Genomic DNA, 22,429 nt, shown 5'->3' on the forward strand with positions numbered 1-22,429 from the left:
GTAGATATTGTTGGCAAGATGCGTCGATAATAAAAGGGATATATTTTTCTCATGAAAACCTCAGGGATGATTGATTCACTTGGCATATAATGGTGTCCGCCTGGGTTTCCTTGTTTCTATTTCAATATGTTCTTTTAATTCTCCCCACAGTTTATATCAGTGAGTTGTGTAGGTTGTACTTCAATGGGAAAGGTGGAGAGACTACCCAGCTAGCGCATAACGTTCTGAGAACCATATATTTATCAGAGCTTGGTGAGAGCGTGGTTGTCCTTTAGTTATTTTGCGTACAACCTTCCAACAAATATCTGGGAACGGTGCAGGATAGATGCTTGGCTTTGGAACCTTCTCAGCACAAAATAAATACATTATTTTCTTGGTATTTCATTACTTTAACAGAAGGTTTCATAAAAGTTCACATTTAAATTGAATTTGAATTTTGGTAGTGTTCCAGGAACGCTCTGCAACTGGTTCGACATTGGGAATGTCCTAAAATAGTTCAGAGAACGTTAAGAAACAACGTTCTTCTGTGGGAATTTCAGTACTTCAGCATAACATTTTCTACAGGCAGAGACGTAACCAGGGTTTGAGTTCTAGTGAGGCCCGGAAGGCTGGAAAGGAGGAAAGAATGCTTCTTTTGAAGAAAGAACATGTTTTTATCCAGATTCCCCCAATCTATATATTCATCTATTCAGTTTGTTTCTATGTCAGGTTGCAAATAAAGTGCCATTTTGGATGTACTTTGCCTGGAGCAGTTGTATTGTTTAAAACACTATGATGAACTGTAGTCCAAAATGCCTACTGTTAAATCATGTCACTTTATTTAGGTTGACTGGTTGTGTCACTATGAGGGGCGTCAGGTAGCCAGTGGTTAGAGCATTGGACTAGTAACCGAAAGGATGCTAGACTGAATCACCGAGCTGACAAGGTAAAACGCTGTCATTCAGCCCCTGAACAAGGCAGTTAACCTGCTGTTCCTAAGCCGTCACTGTAAATAAGAACTTGTTCTTAACTGACTTGCCTAGTAAAATACAAATAAATGAGGACTACTCTGAAGTCAATATATAGATTTTTCGTTTAATTTTTCTTAAGGTCCAAGTTAGTCTTTCATTACTGTCATTGCCGCAGGTACTGCATAACTTTCCTGGCAAAACTCACCTAACTTTCTGCTTTTCCAAATGGGTGTTCTTTTTATAGTATTACACAACTTTGAACCCACAACTTGAAACCCCCCAAGCCTATTGAAAAAAGGAGGCGTGTTTACTGTTTCTAGTTGAGGTGTACGACTGAATAAAATGAGGGAGGATGGGAGGCTGAGCGCACAGGATGGAGAGGTGAAGACAGGTGCAGCTTCAAGGTAAGATGATTTTGGCATTCATGCAAACAGACATTTATGGCACAATATACCCTACTTTTAAGATACGACATGTTTGAAGTGGCACACATCTCATTGACTAGGCTGGGCTAAGAAGTAACATCTGTTTCACTGCATTTATGCCATTTAGTGCCACATCAGGGAAAACAGTCAAACATAAAAACATGTCTATTTACTCACCTTTGCTGCTTGGAGACACGAAGGAAACTAAAAGATTAAGTATTGCAGGAGAAGCTGGAAGATACCCAACAACAGGTGAAGGTGGAGATTTGATGTCAGCCTTTCCCGACAAACATTGTGGCCATGTTCCCCTGCTAAGACGTGGCATGCATCAACCAATGGTTGGGTACCACATCGACTATGTTATCTACTGACAGATTTGTACAGTATAACATATGATGTGGATAGCTGATACATAAAATACCTATCAAGGCGTTGTAAGAGCTAGCATGCGTCAGCAATGCCTGGGCGGAGGTACAGTACATGCCCATTAAGTCACAGGAGCATTAGCAGCTCTTAAAGGGCCAGAACCACATTTTGGCCTTTATAACACAGGCTCTGCTGAGTTATACTTAATATAATACGCTTTACTTGCTATAATAAGTAAATCATTATAATTGATTGCATTTATATAGCGCCTTTCCAGATGCTCAAAGCGCTGTAATGGGGGGCAAACTCACCTCATCCACCATAAATGTGTAGCACCCACTTGGGGGATGCATGGCAACCATCTGTGCCAGAACGCGCACCACACATCAGCTATCAGGTGGAGAGGTGAGGAGTGTTATGTGGAATGAGGGGGATAATTTGGTGGCCATGATGGAAATGGGGCCATGATGTGAATTTACGGACAGGATCTAAATTTGATCACCCTGTTGCAGGAGATTTTTCCTGCAGTGCAGGAAATTGAAACCTTTGTAGTGTATTTGAGGTTTAAAAAGGCTTCTAAAGTTTATAATTTCCACTTTGAGTGTTTCATTTATATTTTTGTTCGGTATATACTCAAAACATACTGCCATTCAAAAGTTTGGGGTCACTTAGAAATGCCCTTGTTTTTGAAAGAAAGCACATTTTTTGTCCATTTTAAATAACATCAAATTGATCAGAAATACAGTGTAGACATCGGTACTGTTGTAAATGACTATTGTTGCTGGAATTAGCTGATTTGTTTATGGAATATCTATATATATAGGCGTACAGAGGCCCATTATCAGCAACCATCACTCCTGTGTTCCAATAGCACGTTGTGTTAGCTAATCCAAGTTGATCATTTTTAAAAAGCTAATTGATCATTAGAAAACCCTTTCACAATTATGTTAGCACAGCTGAAAACTGTTGTCCTAGTTAAAGAAGCAATAAAACTGGCCTCACTAGTTGAGTATCTTGAGCGCCAGCATTTGTGGGTTCAATTACAGGCTCAAAATGGCCAGAAACAAAGACCTTAGTTCTGAAACTCATCAGTCTATTCTTGTTCTGAGAAATGAAGGCTTTTCCATGTGAGAAATTGCCAAGAAACTGAAGATCTCATTCAACGCTGTGTACTACTCCCTTCACAGAACAGTGCAAACTTGCTCTAACCAGAATAGAAAGAGTGGTGGGAGGCCCCAGTGCACAACTGAGCAAGAGGACAGGGATATTAGAGTGTCTAGTTTGAGAAACAGACACCTCACAAGTCCTCAACTGGCAGCTTCATTAAATAGTACCCCCAACATAAACAGTGAAGAGGTGACTCCGGGATGCTGGCAGCAGGGGTTCAAACTCTAGAACCCAGTTCCTACATTTGAATATAAAAATGTATTGTTGGGGATACCTGCCCGGTAATGGGATTCATTGTCAAGAGACCATGGCGGGAAATTCAAAATTTCAATTACTCAAACAATCAACTATTTTTCACCATTTGAAAGATAAACATCTCCTAAATCCAACCACATTGTCCGATTTCAAAGAGGCTTTACGGCGAAAGCCTAAAGTTAGGTTATGTTAGGAGAGTACATTGAAAATAGCTGTGTGTAATGTTTTGTCAATTCAAAGACAGGCGTCACCAAAAGCAGATAACCAGCTAAAATTATGCACTAACCTTTGACAATCTTCCTCAGATGACACTCCTAGGACATTATGTTATACAATACATGTATTTTTTGTTCCATCAAGTTCATATTTATATCCAAAAACAGCATTTTACAGTAGCGGTGAAATTCAGAATTTTTTTTCTTCAAAAGCTTCCCGTCAATCAACGTTACAATTTACAAAATTACTATTGGAAAACATTGGTAAATTATAATATTTTCATTCAAATAATTATAGTTTAACATTTTGTAAATGCTACTTTATTGCCAGATTTCAAGATAACTTTACTGGGAAATCACACTTTGCAATAAACAGGGTGCTGTGCTAAGAACAATAGGCTAGGATATACAGTTAGCACCATCTTGTAACCATGTAATATCAATAATACTATTGTCAATAATCCCTTACCTTTGATTATCTTCATCCATTGGCACTTCCAGGAATCCCAGGTCCTCAACAAATGTGGTTTCTTTCGACAAAGTTCATAATTGATGTCCAAATAACTCCAAGTTGTTAGCGCTTCGGTAGGCTACTAAAAAGTAGAGCGGGGGGGAAATCATGACGTAAACTAAAAAAAAATATCTATTTACGTTCATTCAAACATGTCAAACGTTGTTTAGCATCAATCTTTAGAGCCATTTTTAACGTGAAACATCAGTAATGTTTCAACCTGACCTCTCCTGTGTCTTGAAAAACGTTTTTGAAAAATGTCTCGCCTGACATGAACTCAAATGAATGCGCAGGTGCGGGCAATAATGAAGTGACGACATCCCAGGGAGGTCAACTTCTCTTCCTTGTCATCCGGTCTCTGTTCATCATAGACGCTTCAAACAACTTTATAAAGATCGTTGACATCTAGTGGAAGCCGTAGGAAGTGCGAAATGAATCCTTTCTCACTGTGTTATCTATTAACAATGACTCAAAAAAATAGTACAGCCACAAAATTCTTTTTTTTTCTCAGGTTTTTGCCTGCCATATTAGTTTTGTTATACTTACAGACACCATTCAAACAGTTTTAGAAAATTCAGAGTGTTTTCTATCCAAATCTGGTAATAATATGCATATCCTAGCTTCTGAGTTGGTGTAGGAGGCAGTTAAAAATGGGCACATATTTTTTTCAAAATTCTCAATACTGCCCCCTAGCCCCAACAGGTTAAACAAAACTATGCTACATTTTATCTCTGGGACCCTCAGGATGACAAATCAGAGCAACATTACTGAATGTAAGTACATTATTTACTTTCACAGGTGAATGTATCAAACCAGTTGCCGTGATAAATGTTTTTTGTTGTTGTGCACTCTCCTGAAAAAAATAGCATGTTATATTTTCACTGTAATAGCTACTGTAAATTGGACAGTGCAGTTAGATTAACAAGAATTTAAGCTTTCTGCCCATGTAAGACATGTCAATGTCCTTGGTAATGTTCTTGTTACTTTCAACGTCATGCTAATCACTAGTGCACAATTAGTGCACGTTAGCTCAACCGTCCAGGTGGAGGGACACCGATCCCATATAGGTTAAAACCTCTTTAGGATCGGACCCTTTTCTTCAATATTCACTTAAAATGACATACCCCAATCTAACTGCCTGTAGCTCAGGACCTAAAGCAAGGATATGCATATTCTTGATAATGTTTTAAAGGAAACACTTTGAACTTTGTGTTAATTTGAAACGAATGTAGGACAATATAACACCTTAGATATGGTAAAAGGTAATACAAAGCAAAAAAAACTAGTTTTTTATCAGATTTTTTCTATCATCTTTGAAATGCAAGAGAAAGGCCACAATGTATTATTCCAGTTTATGCACAATTTAGATTTTGGCCTCTAGATGGCAGTAGTGTATGTGCAAAGTGTTAGACTGATCCAATGAACCATTGCATTTCTGCCCAAATGTGCCTAATTGGTTATTTAATACATGTTTAAGTTCATAACTGTGCACTCTCCTCAAACAATAGCATGGTATTCGTTCACTCTGTCTACTGTAAATTGGACATTGTAGTTAGATAAACAATAATTTAAGCTTTCTGCCCATATCAGATGTCTGTAATGGGGTGAGTGACTGGTTACTGGGAAGTCAGGTGCAGGAGAGCAGAGATGAGTGATAACAGGATAACTTTAATATACACCCTGGCCCAAAGGCACAGGCGAGGCAGCACAAAGCACAACCACGGTAACATGAACCGGATTAAACAAAACAAACAAACCTAGCGCAAGCCAGCCTGTAGCGTAACACAATACACAAAGAACAATTCCACACACAGACATGGGGGAAACAGAGGTCAATAAACATTTAGTCTGATGAAGGAATGTGAACCAGGTGTGCGGTAAAACAAGACAAAACAAATGGAAAATGAAAGGTGGAGCGGCGATGGCTAGAAGACCGGTAACGTCGACCGCCGAACGCCGCACCAACAAGGAGAGGGACTGACTTCGGCGGAAGCCGTGACAATGTCCTGGGAAATTTTCTAGTTTCTTACAACCTCATGCAAATCACATTAGCTCACGTTAGCTCAACCGTCCCATGGAGAGAATTGTAAAAGTTTCTAGCAATGATTCTATCTAAGGAAGGAAATATATCTATTCCCAAATATTTAAAGTAGAAATTTAGTCCTCTATCTGGGTCTTAAGAGGCAGTAGGGCAGATTTGGTTGGATTTATTTTATAACTTGAGATGGAACTGAATTTGAATATGATCTTTAAAGCGTTTGGGCGGGATTGAGATACATTGTCTAGATGAAGTAAGATATCATCGCTGTATAATGAGATGACGTGATATGCAGAATTGAGAGATATTAGTGTAATTTCTTTCGATTGTCAAATTTGCCTAGGCCAGTGGTTCCATAGACAATAAAAAAACAGTGATGAGATGGGTTGATCTTTCCTACTACTTCTAGTTATTTGGAACAGAACAGAGCAGGTATTGCCTGTTATTACTATGGCTGAGGGATTGGCATACAGTATTGTAATCCTATCAATGAAATTGGAGCCAAGTCCCATACTGTACGTTCCAAAACCGACCAAAGATGTGACCATTCTAGTCCATCAAAAGCTTTTTCTGCATCGAGAGAGAGAACTGCCTAAGGAGCTTTGGTTTCTGATGAAGCATGTAAGATATGTAATAGACAACAGAGGTTATCGGGGATAATCGTTTTTTACTAACCCGCTTTGGTCCGGATGTACCAATTTGGGTAAGTGAGTTTTGAGCCAGGATGGCATGATTTGAGAAAATAGTTTAATATCTGTGTCTATCAAAGATAAAGGGCGATAGTGAGAGCACTTGTTGGCCTCCTTACCTTTTTTTATGAATGTGAAATTAGTGCTGTATTTACATCCATTTCAAATGAACCTTTGTGAATGGCTGTGTTAATCATTTCAAATAACAGTGGACCTAATTAAATTTTTTTTAAATAGACCTCAGGAGGAATACCATCCCAACCAGGTGATTTGCCTTTATTCATGTTATCCAATGCCCTTTTGAGTTCAAGGTGAGAGATTCAGGCTCCCAGCAAGCCGTTGAAATGTGGTTGTTTATCTACCTTGGATGCAATGACTGTAAGTCACTCTGGATAACGTGTCTGCTAAATTACGAAGATGTACATTGAGGGAAAAAGTATTTGATCCCCTGCTGATTTTCTACGTTTGCCCACTGACAAAGAAATGATCAGACTATAATTGTAATGGTAGGTTTATTTGAACAGTGAGATACAGAATAACAACAAAAAAATCCAGAAAACGCATGTCAAAAATTTTATACATTGATTTGTGTTTTAATGATGGAAATAAGTATTTGACCCCTCTGCAAAACATGACTTAGTACTTGGTGGCAAAACCCTTGTTGGCAATCACAGAGGTCAGACGTTTCTTGTAGTTGGCCACCAGGTTTGCACACATCTCAGGAGGGATTTTGTCCCACTCCTCTTTGCAGATCTTCTCCAAGTCATTAAGGTTTCAAGGCTGACGTTTGCCAACTCGAACCTTCAGCTCCCTCCACAGATTTTCTATGGGATTAAGGTCTGGAGACTGGCTAGGCCACTCCAGGACCTTAACCTCTTACATCTAGGGGGCAGTAATTTCACGGCTGGATAAAAAACGTACCCGATTTAATCTGATTATTAGTCCTGCCCAGAAACTGGAATATGCATATAATTATTAGCTTTGGAGAGAAAACACTCCAAAGTTTCTGAAACTGTTTGAATGGTGTCTGTGAGTATAACAGAACTCCTATGGCAGGCAAAAACCTGAGATGCTTCTGTTCAGGAAGTACCCTGTCTGAACATTTCTTGCCCTTCTTGATTCTCTCTATCGTTTACAAAGGATCTCTGCTCTTACGTGACACTTCTCACGTCAACAATGGAGTCTCACAGCCCGGGAAAAACAGGAATGATGTAATTCAAAGCCCTGGCTGAAGCACACGAGAGCAAAAGCTGAGTGGTCAGTCAATGGACTAAGCCTTAGGCGCGTGACACGCCCCGCCCCCGGCTTTCGGTTTTTTCCTCAGTTTACAGACAGGCAGATTCCCGGTCGGAATATTATCGCTTCTCTACGAGATAAATTGCATAAATATTGGTTTTAAACAGCGGTTGACATGCTTCGAAGTACGGTAATGGAATATTTAGAAATTTTTTGTCATATTTTGCGTCATGCTCGTGGCCGAGATTTAGCGTTGGGATAGTGTCTAGAACGCACGAACAAAACGTCGCTGTTTGGATATAACGATGGATTATTTGGGACCAAACCTACATTTGTTATTGAAGTAGAAGTCCTGGCAGTGTATTCTGATGAAGAACAAGCAAGGTAAGAACATTTTTCTTATAGGAAATGTGATTTTGGTGAAGGCTAAACTTGCAGGGTGTCTAAATAGCTAGCCCTGTAACGCCGGGCTATGTACTTACATTATTGCAAAATGTGCTTCATCCGAAAAGCTATTTTAAAATCGGACATATCGAGTGCATAGAGGAGTTCTGTATCTATAATTCTTAAAATAATTGTTATGCTTTTTGTGAACGTTTATCGTGAGTAATTTAGTAAAATCACCGGAAGTGTTCGGTGGGAATGCTAGTTCTGAACGTCACATGCTAATGTAAAAAGCTGGTTTTTGATATAAATATGAACTTGATTGAACAGACATGCATGTATTGTATAACACAATGTCCTAGGTGTGTCATCTGATGAAGATCATCAAAGGTTAGTGCTGCATTTAGATATGGTTTGGGTTTATGTGACATGATATGCTAGCTTGAAAAATGGCTGTGTGATTATTCCTGGCTGGGTACTCTGCTGACATAATCTAATGTTTTGCTTTCGCTGTAAAGCCTTTTTGAAATCGGACAGTTTGGTTAGATAAAGGAGAGTCTTGTCTTTAAATAGCTGTAACATAGTCATATGTTTGAAAAGTGTAAGTTTTCGGATTTAGAGGAGTTTGAATTTCGCGCCCCGCCCATCATTGGATATTGGAGCAGACGTTCCGCTAGCGGAACGTGTAGATGTAAGAGGTTTTAATGTGCTTCTTCTTGAGCCACTCCTTTGTTGCCTTGGTCGTGTGTTTTGGGTCATTGTCATGCTGGAATACCCATCCACGACCCATTTTACATTTACATTTACGTCATTTAGCAGATGCTCTTATCCTGTTTAGGATAGGGGGCAGTATTTTCGCGGCCGGATAAAAAACTTACCCGATTTAATCTGGTTATTACTCCTGCCCAGAAACTACAATATGCAAATAATTATTGGCTTTGGATTTGATTTGGATAGAACACACCCTAAAGTTTCTAAAACTGTTTGAATGGTGTCTGTGAGTATAACAGAACTCATATGGCAGGCCAAAACCTGAGAAGATTCTATATGGGAAGTGCCCTGTCTGACCATTTCTTGTCCTTCTATAGCCTCTTTATCGAAAATACAGGATCTCTGCTGTAACATGACATTTTCTAAGGCTCCCATAGGCTCTCAGAAGGCGCCAGAACGTGGAATGATGACTCTGCAGTACCTGGGCGAAAAACAGTAGGGGTTTTGGAAAGTGGTCGATCTGAGAACAATGACACTGGGGCGCGCGTGCAGGTGATGACTCCATTTTAATTCTTTCAGTGTTTGAACGGATACAACGTCTCCCGGGTTGAAATATTATCGCTATTTTACGAGAAAAATTGCATAAAAATTGATTTCAAACAGCGTTTGACATGCTTCGAAGTACGGTAATGGAATATTTTGATTTTTTTCACACGATATGCGCTGGCGCGTCACCCTTCGCATAGTGTCTTGAATGCAAGAACAAAATGCAGCTATTTGGATATAACTATGGATTATTTGGACCAAAACAACATTGGGTGTTGAAGTAGAAGTCCTGGGAGTGCATTCTGACGAAGAACAGCTAAGGTAATCCAATTTTTCTTATAGTAAATCTGAGTTTGGTGAGTGCCAAACTTGGTGGGTGTCAAAATAGCTAGCCCGATAGGCTCTCAGAAGGCGGCAGAAGGTTGAATGATGACTTTGCACGCCATGGCTGAAAAACAGTAGCGCATTTGGTAAGTGGTCGATCTGAGAACAATGAGACTGGGGCGCGCGTGCACGAGAAGAGTCCATTTTAGATTTTCAGTCTTTGAACGAAAACAGGGTTTCCCAGTCGGAATATTATCACTTTTTTACGAGAAAAATCGCATAAAAATTGATTTAAACAGCGGTTGACATGCTTCGAAGTACGGTAATGGAATATATTGAAATGTTTTGTCACGAAACGCGCCGGGCACATCACCCTTCGTTACCCTTCAGATAGTGTCTTGAACGCACGAACAAAACAGAGGATATTTGAATATAACTATGGATTATTTTGAACCAAAGCAACATTTGTTATTGAAGTAGAAGTCCTGGGAGTGCATTCTGACGAAGAACAGCAAAGGTAATCCAATTTTTCTTATAGTACATCTGAGTTTGGTGAGTGCCAAACTTGGTGGGTGTCAAAATAGCTAGCCCGTGATGGCTAGCTATCTACTCAGAATATTGCAAAATGTGCTTTTGCCGAAAAGCTATTTTAAAATCGGACATAGCGATTGCATAAAGGAGTTCTGTATCTATAATTCTTAGAATAATTGTTATGTTTTTTGTGAACGTTTATCGTGAGTAATTTAGTAAATTCACCGGAAGTTTTCGGTGGGTATGCTAGTTCTCAACAAAACATGTTAATGTAAAAAGCTGGTTTTTGATATAAATATGAACTTGATTGAACAAAACATGCATGTATTGTATAACATAATGTCCTAGGAGTGTCATCTGATGAAGATCATCAAAGGTTAGTGCTGCATTCAGCCGTGGTTTTGGTTTTTGTGACATTATATGCTAGCTTGAAAAATGGGTGTGTGATTATTTCTGGCAGGGTACTCTCCTGACATAATCTAATGTTTTGCTTTCGCTGTAAAGCCTTTTTGAAATCGGACAATGTGGTTAGGTAAAGGAGAGTCTTGTCTTTAAAATGGTGTAAAATAGTCATATGTTTGAAAAATTGAAGTTTTGGGATTTTTGAGGTATTTGTAATTCGCGCCACGTTCTACCATTGGATATTGGCGAGGCGTTACGCTAGCGGAACATCTAGATGTAAGAGGTTATCCAGAGCAGGCCAGAGGTGGATGAACGCAGTCCCCTTGTTTGGGTGTAGGGCCTGATCAGAGCCTGAAGGTACGGAGGTGCCGTTCCTCTCACAGCTCCGTAGGCAAGCACCATGGTCTTGTAGCAGATGCGAGCTTCAACTGGAAGCCAGTGGAGTGTGCAGAGGAGCGGGGTGACGTGAGAGAACTTGGGAAGGTTAAACACCAGACGGGCTGCAGCGTTCTGGATGAGTTGTAGGGGTTTAATGGCACAGGCAGGGAGCCCCGCCAACAGGGAGTTGCAGTAATCCAGACGGGAGATGACAAGTGCCTGGATTAGGACCTGCGCCGCTTCCTGTGTAAGGCAGGGTCGTACTCTGCGAATGTTGTATTGCATGAACCTACAGGATCGGGTTACCGCCTTGATGTTAGTGGAGAACGACAGGGTGTTGTCCAGGGTCACGCCGAGGCTCTTAGCACTCTGGGAGGAGGACACAATGGAGTTGTCCACCGTGATGGCGAGATCATGGAAAGGGCAGTCCTTCCCCGGGAGGAAGAGCAGCTCCGTCTTGCCGAGGTTCAGCTTGAGGTGGTGATCCGTCATCCACACTGATATGTCTGCCAGACATGCAGAGATGCGATTCACCACCTGGTTATCAGAAGGGGGAAAGGAGAAGATTAATTGTGTGTCGTCTGCGTAGCAATGATAGGAGAGACCATGTGAGGCTATGACAGAGCCAAGTGACTTGGTGTATAGCAAGAATAGCCCTCTCCTATAGCCCTCTCCTAGAACAGAGCCCTGGGGGACACCAGTGGTGAGAGCACGTGGTGCGGAGACGGATTCTCGCCACGCCACCTGGTAGGAGCGACCTGTCAGGTAGGACGCAATCCAAGAGTGAGCCGCACCGGAGATAGCCAACTCTGAGAGGGTGGAGAGGAGGATCTGATGGTTCACAGTATCAAAGGCAGCAGATAGGTCTAGAAGGATGAGAGCAGAGGAGAGAAAGTTAGCTTTAGCAGTGCGGAGAGCCTTCGTGACACAGAGAAGAGCAGTCTCAGTTGAATGACCAGCCTTGAATCCTGACTGATTTGGATCGAGAAGGTCATTCTGAGAGAGATAGCAGGAGAACTGGCCAAGGACGGCACGTTCAAGAGTTTTGGAGAGAAAAGAAAGAAGGGATACTGGTCTGTAGTGGTTGACATCGGAGGGATCGCGTGTAGGTTTTTTGAGAAGGGGTACAACTCTCGCTCTCTTGAAGACAGAAGGGACGTAGCCAGCAGTCAAGGATGAGTTGATGAGCGAGGTGAGGTAAGGGAGAAGGTCTCCGGAAATGGTCTGGAGAAGAGAGGAGGGGATAGGGTCAAGCGGGCAGGTAGTTGGGCGGCCGGCCGTCACAAGACGCAAGATTTCATCTGGAGAGAGGGGGGAGAAAGAGGTCAAAGCATAGGGTAGGGCAATGTGAGCAGGACCAGCGGTGTCATTTGACTTAACAAACGAGGATCGGATTTCGTCGACCTTCTTTTCAAAATGGTTGACGAAGTCATCCGCAGAGAGGGGGGGGAGGAGGATTCAGGGGGGAGGAGAAGGTGGCAAAGAGCTTCCTAGGGTTAGAGGCAGATGCTTGGAATTTAGAGTGGTAGAAAGTGGCTTTAGCAGCAGAAACAGAGGAGGAAAATTTAGAGAGGAGGGAGTGAAAAGATGCCAGGTCCTCAGGGAGGCTAGTTTTCCTCCATTTCCGCTCGGCTGCCCGGAGCCCTGTTCTGTGAGCTCGCAATGAGTCGTCAAGCCACGGAGCAGGAGGGGGGGACCGAGCCGGACGGGAGGATAGGGGACATAGAGAGTCAAAGGATGCAGAGAGGGAGGAGAGGAGGGTTGAGGAGGCAGAATTTTCAATGCCCTGGCTGAGGGAAGGAGGTTCTCACCCAAGATTTGACGGTACATGGCCCCGTCCATCGTCCCTTTCATGCGGTGAAGTTGTCCTGTCCCCTTAGCAGAAGAACACCCCCAAAGCATAATGTTTCCACCTCCATGTTTGATGATGGGGATGGTGTTCTTGGGGTCATAGGCAGCATTCCTCCTCCAAACACGGCGAGTTGAGTTGATGCCAAAGAGCTACATTTTGGTCTCATCTGACCACAACACTTTCACCAGTTGTCCTCTGAATCATTCAAACTTCAGACAGGCATGAATATGTGCTTTCTTGAGCAGGGGGACCTTGCGGGCGCTGCAGGATTTCAGTCCTTCACGGCGTAGTGTGTTACCAATTGTTTTCTTGGTGACTATGGTCCCAGCTGCCTTGAGATCATTGACAAGATCCTCCCGTGTAGTTCTGGGCTGATTCCTCACCGTTCTCATGATCATTGCAACTCCACGAGGTGAGATCTCGCATGGAGCCCCAGGCCGAGGGAGATTGACAGTTCTTTTGTTTTTCTTCCATTTGTGAATAATCGCACTAACTGTTGTCACCTTCTCACCAAGCTGCTTGGCAATGGTCATGTAGCCCATTCCAGCCTTGTGTAGGTCTACAATCTTGTCCCTGACATCCTTGGAGAGCTCTTTGGTCTTGGCCATGGTGGAGAGTTTGGAATCTGATTGATTGCTTCTGTGGACAGGTATCTTTTATACAGTTAACAACCTGAGATTAGGAGCACTGCCTTTAAGAGTGTGCTCCTAATCTCAGTTTGTTACCTGTATAAAAGACACCTGGGAGCCAGAAATCTTTCTGATTGAGAGGGGGTCAAATACTTATTTCCCTCATTAAAATGCAAGTCAATTTATAAAATTTTTGACATGCGTTTTTCTGGATTTTTTTGTTGTTATTCTGTCTCTCACTGTTCAAATTAACCTACCATTAAAATTATAGACTCATCATTTCTTTGTCAGTGGGCAAACGTACAAAATCAGCAGGGGATCAAATACTTTTTTCCCTCACTGTAAATGAAAAAATGAACACTTGCAAAGCACACTGGGTATTATACTAATGAGCTTCGCTACAAAACAAGACCATATTTGGTCAGTCTGGACCAAATCTGAACCAATCGTAGACGTCCATGTTTCACTAGTTTAAAAAGCACAGTACAGCACAGTACAGTACAGTAGAGCATAGTAATGTATAGTGGAGTACGGTAGATTCCGAACATGTGAAACGTAGACGTCTACGTTTAGGTCAAATCAAGGCCGGTTCAGACCGGGCCTGATCTGAACCAATCATAAACATCTATATTTGTGGACGTTGTGATGTTGAAATCAAGGCCGGTCCGTACCGGACCAAAAATCTGCATCTGTAGATGTTAAAATCAAAGCTAGGGCAGACTGACCAAATTTCAACAACTTTTTAAAGTCCATGGACGTCCAGTGTCAGTCGCTGCTTATTTGTCTCTCCATTCATAATTGCCTTTATCTCGCTTTCAGATGAATCGACTTGTGGTTATCATTGCGACTATCCTTGTCCCCACTGGATACAGTGCTGCAGAAGTTTGTAAGCGATTATTTAATTTTTTTGTTGGCCTGTGACTGTCTTCTACTGTACATTTTGTGACTCTTTGCATAACTTTTCCCCTTTTCAATTTGAACAGTGTGGTGTTACCATGATCCTAGTTGTAGTAAGTATTGATTTTAACCCCATGGTTACAATGTTCACTGAGTATACAAAACATTAGGAATATTGAGTTGCACCCCCTTTTTGCCATCAGGACAGCCTCAATTCATCGTGGCATGGACTCTACAAGGTGTCGAAAGCGTTCCACAGGGATGCTGGACCATGTTGACTCAGTTGTGTCAAGTTGGCTGGATGTCCTTTGGGTGGTGGCCCATTCTTGATACACATGGAAAACTGTTGAGCATGAAAAACAAAGCAGCTTTGCAGTTCTTGACACAAGCCGGTGCGCCTGTCACGTACTACCATACCTTGTTTGAAGGCCCTTCAATCTTTTGTCTTGCCGATTCAACCGCTGAATGACACACATACACAATCTCAATTGTCACAAGGCATAATAAACCTTCTTTAAGCTGTATCTTCCTTCTTTAACCTGTCTCTTTACCCCATCTACACTGATTTAAGTGAATTTAACAAGTGCTATCAATATGCTTTCACCTGGATTTACCTGGTCAGTCTTTGTCATGGAAAGAGCAGGTATTAATGTTTTGTATACTCAGTGTAATTTTTATTCACAAATTGTACATGAAGCATTTGCTTTGAAGTGATTGTGATGGCAGTGGATAATAGACTATAGAATTTATGTATTAGAATATTATATGACACTTATAAGACAATGGTTTATTGAAACCATTGTATGATTGATTCCATGTTAAGATGACACTACTTGGTCCACCATTGCCAGTGAACATTGCAATGGATCCCATCAGTCTCCCATCAACATCATCTCCGCATCGGCAGTGGGCGACACAAACCTGACTGAATTCAACTTTACCAAATACAGAGACAACTCTACAATGAAGAATATCACGAACACTGGCGAAACTGGTGAGGAGATTGGATGGATGCCTTGCCTTCTCAATCCATCAGTGGTGGAAAGTAGTTGAGTAAAAGTAAAGATACCTTAAAAGAAAATAACACAAGTAAAAGTGAAAGTCACCCAGTAAAATACTACTTGAGTAAAAGTCTAAAAGTATTTGGTTTTAAATGTACTTAACCTCTAGACGAAAAGTGAAAATAAAATCAAAATATAATTTATGTTTTAGATTCTTCAAAGAAGCCACCCTTTGACTTGATGACAGCTTTGCACACTCTTGGCATTATCTCAACCAGGTTCATGAAGTAGTCACCTGGAATGCTTTTCCAACAGTCTTGAAGGAGTTCCCACATATGCTGAGCACTTGTTGGCTGCTTTCCTTCACTCTGCAGTCCAACTCATCCCAAACCATCTCAATTGGGTTGGGGTAGGGTGATTGTGAAGGCCAGATCATCTGATGCAGCACTCCATCACTCTACTTCTTGCACAAATAGCCCTTGCACAGCCTGGAGGTGTGTTTTGGGTCATTGTCCTGTTGAAAAACAAATGATAGTCCCACTAAGCACAAACCAGATGGGATGGCATATCACTGCAGAATGCCGTGGTAGCCGTGCTGGTTAAGTGTGCCTTAAATCACAGACAGTGTCACCAGCAAAGCACCCCACACCATAACACCTCCTCCTCCATGCTTCACGGTGGGAACCAAACATGAAGAGATCATCTGTTCACCTACTCTGCATCTCACAAAGACACAGCGGTTGGAACCAAAAATCTAAAATTTGGACTCATCAGACCAAAGGACAGATTTCCAGCGGTCCATTGCTCGTGGTTCTTGGCCCAAGCAAGTCTCTTCTTCTTATTGGTGTTCTTTAGTAGTGGTATCTTTGCAGCAATTCGACCATAAAGGCCTGATTCACGTAATCTCCTCTGATCAATTGATGTTGAGATGTGTCTGTTACTTGAACTCTGTGAAGCATTTATTTGGACTGCAATCTGAGTCTGGTAACTCTAATGAATTTATCCTCTGCAGCAGAGGTAACTCCGGGTCTTCCTTTCCTGTGGCAGTCCTCATGAGAGTGAGTTTCATAATAGAGCTTGATGGTTTTTGCTACTGCACTTGAAGAAAATGTAAAAATTCTTGAAATTTTCTGAATTGACTGACCTTCATGTCTTAAAGTAATGATGGACTGTCATTTCTCTTTGCTTATTTGAGCTGTTCTTGCCATAATATGGACTTCGTATTTTACCAAATATGGCTATCTTTTGTATTGCACCCCTACCCTGTCACAACCCAACCGATTGGCTCAAACGCATTAAGAAGGAAATAAAGTCCACAAATTAACTTTTAAGAAGGCACACCTGTTCATTGAAATACATTCCAGGTGACAACCACATGAAGCTGGTTGAGAGAATGCCAAGAGTGTGCAAAGCTGTCATCAAGGCAAAGGGTGGCTACTTTGAAGAATCTCAAATATGAAATATATTTTGATTTGTTTATCACTTTTTTGGTTACTAAATGAATGTGTTATTTCATAGTTTTCATGTCTTCATAGTTTTCATGTCTTCACTATTATCCAACAATGTAGAAAATAGTTAAAATAAAATAAAAACTGGAATGAGTAAGTGTGTTTAAACTTTTGACTTGTACTGTATGTACCAAACCAGGAACCTTAATGTTCGAAATGTAACCAATTCCTCTCTTTTTGTTCCTCCTCTCTTTCTTTCAGTCAAAGTGAAGCTGACGAGTGGCGTCCAGGTTAAAGGTGGGGCACTGTCAGAGGCCTATGACAGCCTGCAGTTTCACCTGCACTGGGGGAATGGTACCTCAGTCCCTGGGTCGGAGCACACAGTGGATGGAACCCGCTACCCCATGGAGGTATGGAAAGGTTCAACGCAACCCACCCCACCACCCTTCATGGATTGGAGCAAGAATGGCTGGAGGGAGTTACCACCATATTCCAAACACTAGTCCATTACATGTCTTTGTTTATTTGAATCACCATTAGCTTTTGCAGAAGCAGCAGCTACTCTTCCTGTGGTCCTTTTAAATTCATGAGGGGAAATGTATGAGTGCACTTCGGGAGAAAAGTAGAGAATCTGAATGTACCCCATGTTACATGTGGTGAATTTTTATACTGACGCAAATATACCGTACTGCAATGGATCAATGTCAAGGTCTTAGTGATCTTTGAACAGCTATGGTAGATTGTAGTCTACCTTTTTAAATGTAGTATTCTAACGTTTGAATTTCCCAATGGATTCAGATCTTTTTATATCAACTGTTATGCTTCACCTTTCAGTTACACATAGTAAATTCCAAGTCTTCGCTCAATGGTAGCACGACTGTGGCCGTTGCAGACAGCACAGGACTCGCTGCTCTTGGCTTCTTCATAGAGGTGAGCGGATGCTTTAACTTTCTTAGAAATAGCATTCATTTTTCCACAGTAGATTAGGCATTTCAATGTTTTATTGCTGCTTTTTCAAATAGGCAATGACAGGTAATGCGACTGGTTCCCCACCAGCCTGGAAAACTCTGACATCCTACTTGGCCAACATCACACTAAAAGGTGAGAGGAGAGATTTGACTGGTTCTGATTTGATCAAGAACTACTTTCTCAAAATAAAGTTTGTAATGATTTTTTCTCTTTGAATTCAAAATTAGTAATTTTCTTGTTCAATTTCAGTAGCATATGATTTTATATACGTTTTCTCTTTCTCTCTTCCTCAAGATGATATTGTAAACATTACTCATGCTATTTCATTGGATGAGCTCCTGGAAGGGGTGGACCGTACCAAATACTACCGTTACCTTGGCTCCCTGACCACTCCAAACTGCAGTGAAGCTGTGGTTTGGACCGTGTTCAAGGACCCTATCAGAGTCAGCCAGGACTTGGTGAGTTCGTGCAACAATTGTACCATAAACTGAACACCATGGACTATAATCCCATATCAGTTCCATTTGTAAAGAGTTTATAAAGGGGTTATAATTACGTTATTAACAATTATTGAATCATTTGTAAATGCATTATAAACCAATAAAAAGTTATATCGAATTGGTCAAAATTGTGCAATAACTGGTCAGTGTTTGAAAAATATTAAGCCAGTATTTACATCCAGTTATTAACCATTAATAAATGCACTTAGAAAATGCTTATAAGATTAACCCTTATGTATCATCATACAACCTAATTTTCAATAATTGCGCAGTTGAACAGTGATTTTCTCACTTTTGGGTGTGATGCATTGGTGCTCTGTCCAAGGAATGTAAGAGGTTGCTTTTAATCATGTGTCTTGACGCCAATGTTCCCTCGGGGACTGCTGCCCAGAAGAAATATCAGCACGTGCAGAGAAGCACGAGATTGAACTTCACTCAACTTTCTAGAGTTTTCCCCTTTAGTTAACACTATGAACATTTCCTATTACTGTGGGAATTGTGATAGAATCAACACAATATCAGCCACTTTCAATGCAACGTTCCGAAACATAACGAACTATGCAAGACTTAGTATGGAAAAAAACTATGCAAAATATTTTGTTGTAGGCAGAAGGCATCGGAGTAGGATTCTATTGCATTGATAGGCACGACTCAGGCCCATACTCTGGTCTACACAGTCTGCTGCGCCATAACCAACCAAAGCTGCAGTAGGCCTACATGAAAATAGACCAAAGCCATATATGGATCTGTGCCATTTACTTTGAACGGAATTGTTTTTACAGCATGAGCGGTTGTGAGTCGATGTGCTTGTTTTGAGATCAAAGTGATAACAACATGTAGCGACCTGTGCACATTTGCACATTTGTTAATATCCTTTGTTAGTGAGTGAGTTATTAGCCCATTTATAGATAGTTTGTAGTCAGCAATGGGGGAGTGATTGCTTCCTACAAGAGCACAAATGTATGCATTTCTAGACATCTTTGAAAAGAGAGTCAGGTAAAGAGCAATTTTTTGGACTTAAAATGGCAGTATTATATTTTGAGACAGGCTTGAATAAGCTAAGTAGCCAATAGGCAAAGGGTATGGGAATAATGATGTATTTTATTTTGTAAAGTGGTTTCTTACATCAAACAACACAACAACATTTTCAGTCACCTCCTTGTCTGAAAGACAAGTCAATAAACAGGTTAATGTCAAGCCCTACATTGAACACCACATATTGGCTGCTACTGTATAGCGATAGAACAGCTATTTCAATGTTAAAATGTTATGGGATGCATTTTCTCCATTGTTTTTCATGGTAGGCCACTCTGGTAAGACTACATTATGATGAAATAGCCACAGTAGCCTATTTGACCACTGTTAAAACTAACTTAAAGCGTGTACAGCCTCAGTGTTCACAGTAAAGTTGCTCTGAATTTTCACAACAATGTTAAAGTTTGTGCTCAGCAAACCAGAAATTTGCTCAGTGATTAAATTGTTTTGAGGGAATGTGGCTTGATGCACCTTTGAATCCCTGAAGCCCTTCCCAAATTTACATCCAGGACATTATTCAATCATTATTCTTAACATATTACCCCTTTCCAGATTATATCAACGCATTTACCACTTCTCTGTGATAGTCCAAGTATGGTGAATGCTCTGGTGTGAAATGGTAACCTTTTGGTTGGTGAAACAGTGGAGGAGGTATCCTCTCACAATGTTGAATGTTGAATTTGTCCATAGACAAACATTGGCAGTGGAATGGCCCGTACTGAAGAGCTCAGTGACTTTCAACGTGGCACCGTTATAGGATGCCACCTTTCCAACAAGCCAGTCCGTAAAATTTTTGCCCTGCTAGAGCTTCCCCGATACACTGTAAGTGCTGTTATTGTGAAGTGGAAATGTGTCGGAGCAACAAAGGCTCAGCCGCAAAATGGTAGGCCACAAAAGCTCACAGAATGGGTCCGCTGAGTGCTGAAGCCTGTCCTCGGTTGCAACACTCACTACCGAGTTCCAAACTGCCTCTAGAAGCAACATCAGCACAAGAACTGCTTGTCGGTGAGCTTCCTGAAATGGGTTTCCATGGCCGAGTAGCCGCACACAAGTCTAAGATCACTATGCGTAATGCCAAGATTCACATGGAATAGTGTAAAGCTCACCACCATTGGATTCTGGAGCAGTGGAAACAAGTTCTCTGGACTGATGAATATTTAACTAGGCAAGTCAGTTAAGAACAAATTCTTATTTACAATGACGGCCTACCGGGGAACATTGGGTTAACTGCCTTGTTCAGGGGTAGAACTTAGTAATTTTTGGTCACGAAATGCGTCGTGCTCGTAACCCTTCTTTACCATTCGGATAGTGTCTTGAACGCACAAACAAAACGCCGCTATTTGGATATAACTATGGATTATTTGGAACCAAACCAACATTTGTTATTGAAGTAGAAGTCCTGGGAGTGCATTCTGACGAAGACAGCAAAGGTAATAACATTTTTCTTATAGTAAATCTGACTTTGGTGAGTGCTAAACTTGGTGGGTGTCTAAATAGCTAGCCCGTGATGGCTGGGCTATCTAGTCAGAATATTGCAAAATGTGCTTTCACCGAAAAGCTATTTTAAAATCGGACATGGCGATTGCATAAAGAAGTTCTGTATCTATAATTCTTAAAATAATTGTTATGTTTTTTGTGAACGTTTATCGTGAGTAATTTAGTAAATTCACTGGACGTTTTCGGTGGGTATGCTAGTTCTGAACGTCACATGCTAATGTAAAAAAGCTGTTTTTTGATATAAATATGAACTTGATTGAACAAAACATGCATGCATTGTATAACATAATGTTCTAGGGTTGTCATCTGATGAAGATCATCAAAGGTTAGTGCTGCATTTAGCTGTGGTTTTGTTTTTTGTGACATTATATGCTAGCTTGAAAAATGGGTGTCTGATTATTTCTGGCTGGGTACTCTGCTGACATAATCTAATGTTTTGCTTTCGCTGTAAAGCCTTTTTGTAATCGCACAGTGTGGTTAGATAAAGGAGAGTCTTGTCTTTAAAATGGTGTAAAATAGTCATATGTTTGAAAAATTGAAGTTTTCGGATTTTAGAGGAGTTTGTATTTCGCTCCACGCCCATCATTGGATATTGGAGCAGGTGTTCCGCTAGCGGAACGTCTAGATGTAAGAGGTTTTAAGAAGAAATTTATGGAGTGGTTGAAAAACAAGTTTTAATGTCTCCAACCTAAGTGTATGTAAACTTCTGACTTCAACTGTACACACATTTCAGGAATTTGTCTGGTTTTAATCTAACTTTTAACCAAAATGCAATTTACATACCTCAGTGTTTTTGGGGTGATTTATTTATTCACTTGGAGAGAAATTTGCCTCAAAGTTTGGTTGATTTCACGTTACTTGGCATCTCAAATAAAACTAGATTTTGAACTGACGTCTGTACCCAGTGGGTAAAGCCATTGGGCCAGCCTGATGTCACACTTATGTCTATGATCCAGCAATTAATTAACCTTCTCCCCTCAGATTGATCTCTTCAGCACAACATTGCACATTGACCACAACTCCACCTCTGCATTGATGACCAACGTCTTCAGAAACATCCAGCCTGTCAACGGCCGGATGGTGACGACCCAGGGCAGCCCAACCACAGCCCCACCAGTGTCGGGAGCCTCCACAAAGTGCTCCTCTCTGGGCCTTATGGCCCTGGCCTGGATGCTGCTGAGGGTTTAGTGTTGGCAAGTAATGCCTCACCTGAAGTGCATTCCATATCTCCATTAACCCTAAAGCTAAATACTGTACTTTGATTACCAACACGGGTCATTTTGACCCCATGGGGAAACTATTGGAAAAAACAACAATCATAACAAAATAGAAACTTATTTCGTATCAAAACATCATTATTTAGACATGTAATTAATGTTACCTAAAATGTAAAAAAAATACCTAAACAGAATTACAGTTATTTTGCATATACTGCCAATCTAATATACAGTGCCTTCGGAAAGTGTTCAGAAA

At 41.0% G+C, this 22,429-nt stretch overlaps 1 protein-coding gene across 2 annotated transcripts; it reads left to right on the forward strand.

Moving 5' to 3' along the window:
- Window positions 1-1,278: 1,278 nt before the first annotated feature.
- LOC115157362 (carbonic anhydrase 4-like) lies at window positions 1,279-22,429 on the forward strand. 2 transcript variants are annotated; one of them, XM_029705548.1, is made up of 10 exons: window positions 1,279-1,354; window positions 6,854-6,881; window positions 14,429-14,495; window positions 14,593-14,619; window positions 15,330-15,500; window positions 17,217-17,365; window positions 17,790-17,885; window positions 17,978-18,056; window positions 18,219-18,382; window positions 21,938-22,429. In XM_029705548.1, exons 1-10 carry the CDS (start codon window positions 1,293-1,295, stop codon window positions 22,142-22,144), a joined length of 1,050 nt encoding a protein of 349 aa, XP_029561408.1. In that variant the 5' UTR covers window positions 1,279-1,292; the 3' UTR covers window positions 22,145-22,429. The 2 variants fall into 2 exon arrangements, with proteins under 2 accessions (XP_029561408.1, XP_029561410.1); XM_029705550.1 differs by lacking the exon at window positions 6,854-6,881 and having other exon boundaries at window positions 1,281-1,354.

This window comes from Salmo trutta, chromosome 21, assembly GCF_901001165.1.
Source record: "Salmo trutta chromosome 21, fSalTru1.1, whole genome shotgun sequence".
In the NCBI taxonomy this organism is placed as follows: domain Eukaryota; kingdom Metazoa; phylum Chordata; class Actinopteri; order Salmoniformes; family Salmonidae; genus Salmo; species Salmo trutta.

What these genes read in the sequence shown, in the direction of transcription:
- LOC115157362 (XM_029705548.1), top strand. Translation starts at nt 1,293, where the DNA reads ATGAGGGAGGATGGGAGGCTGAGCGCACAGGATGGAGAGGTGAAGACA. An exon ending in GGCCAACATCACACTAAAAG is followed by an intron (nt 18,057 to 18,218) that starts GTGAGAGGAGAG and finishes CTCTTCCTCAAG; the next exon opens with ATGATATTGTAAACATTACT. An exon ending in TCAGAGTCAGCCAGGACTTG is followed by an intron (nt 18,383 to 21,937) that starts GTGAGTTCGTGC and finishes TTCTCCCCTCAG; the next exon opens with ATTGATCTCTTCAGCACAAC.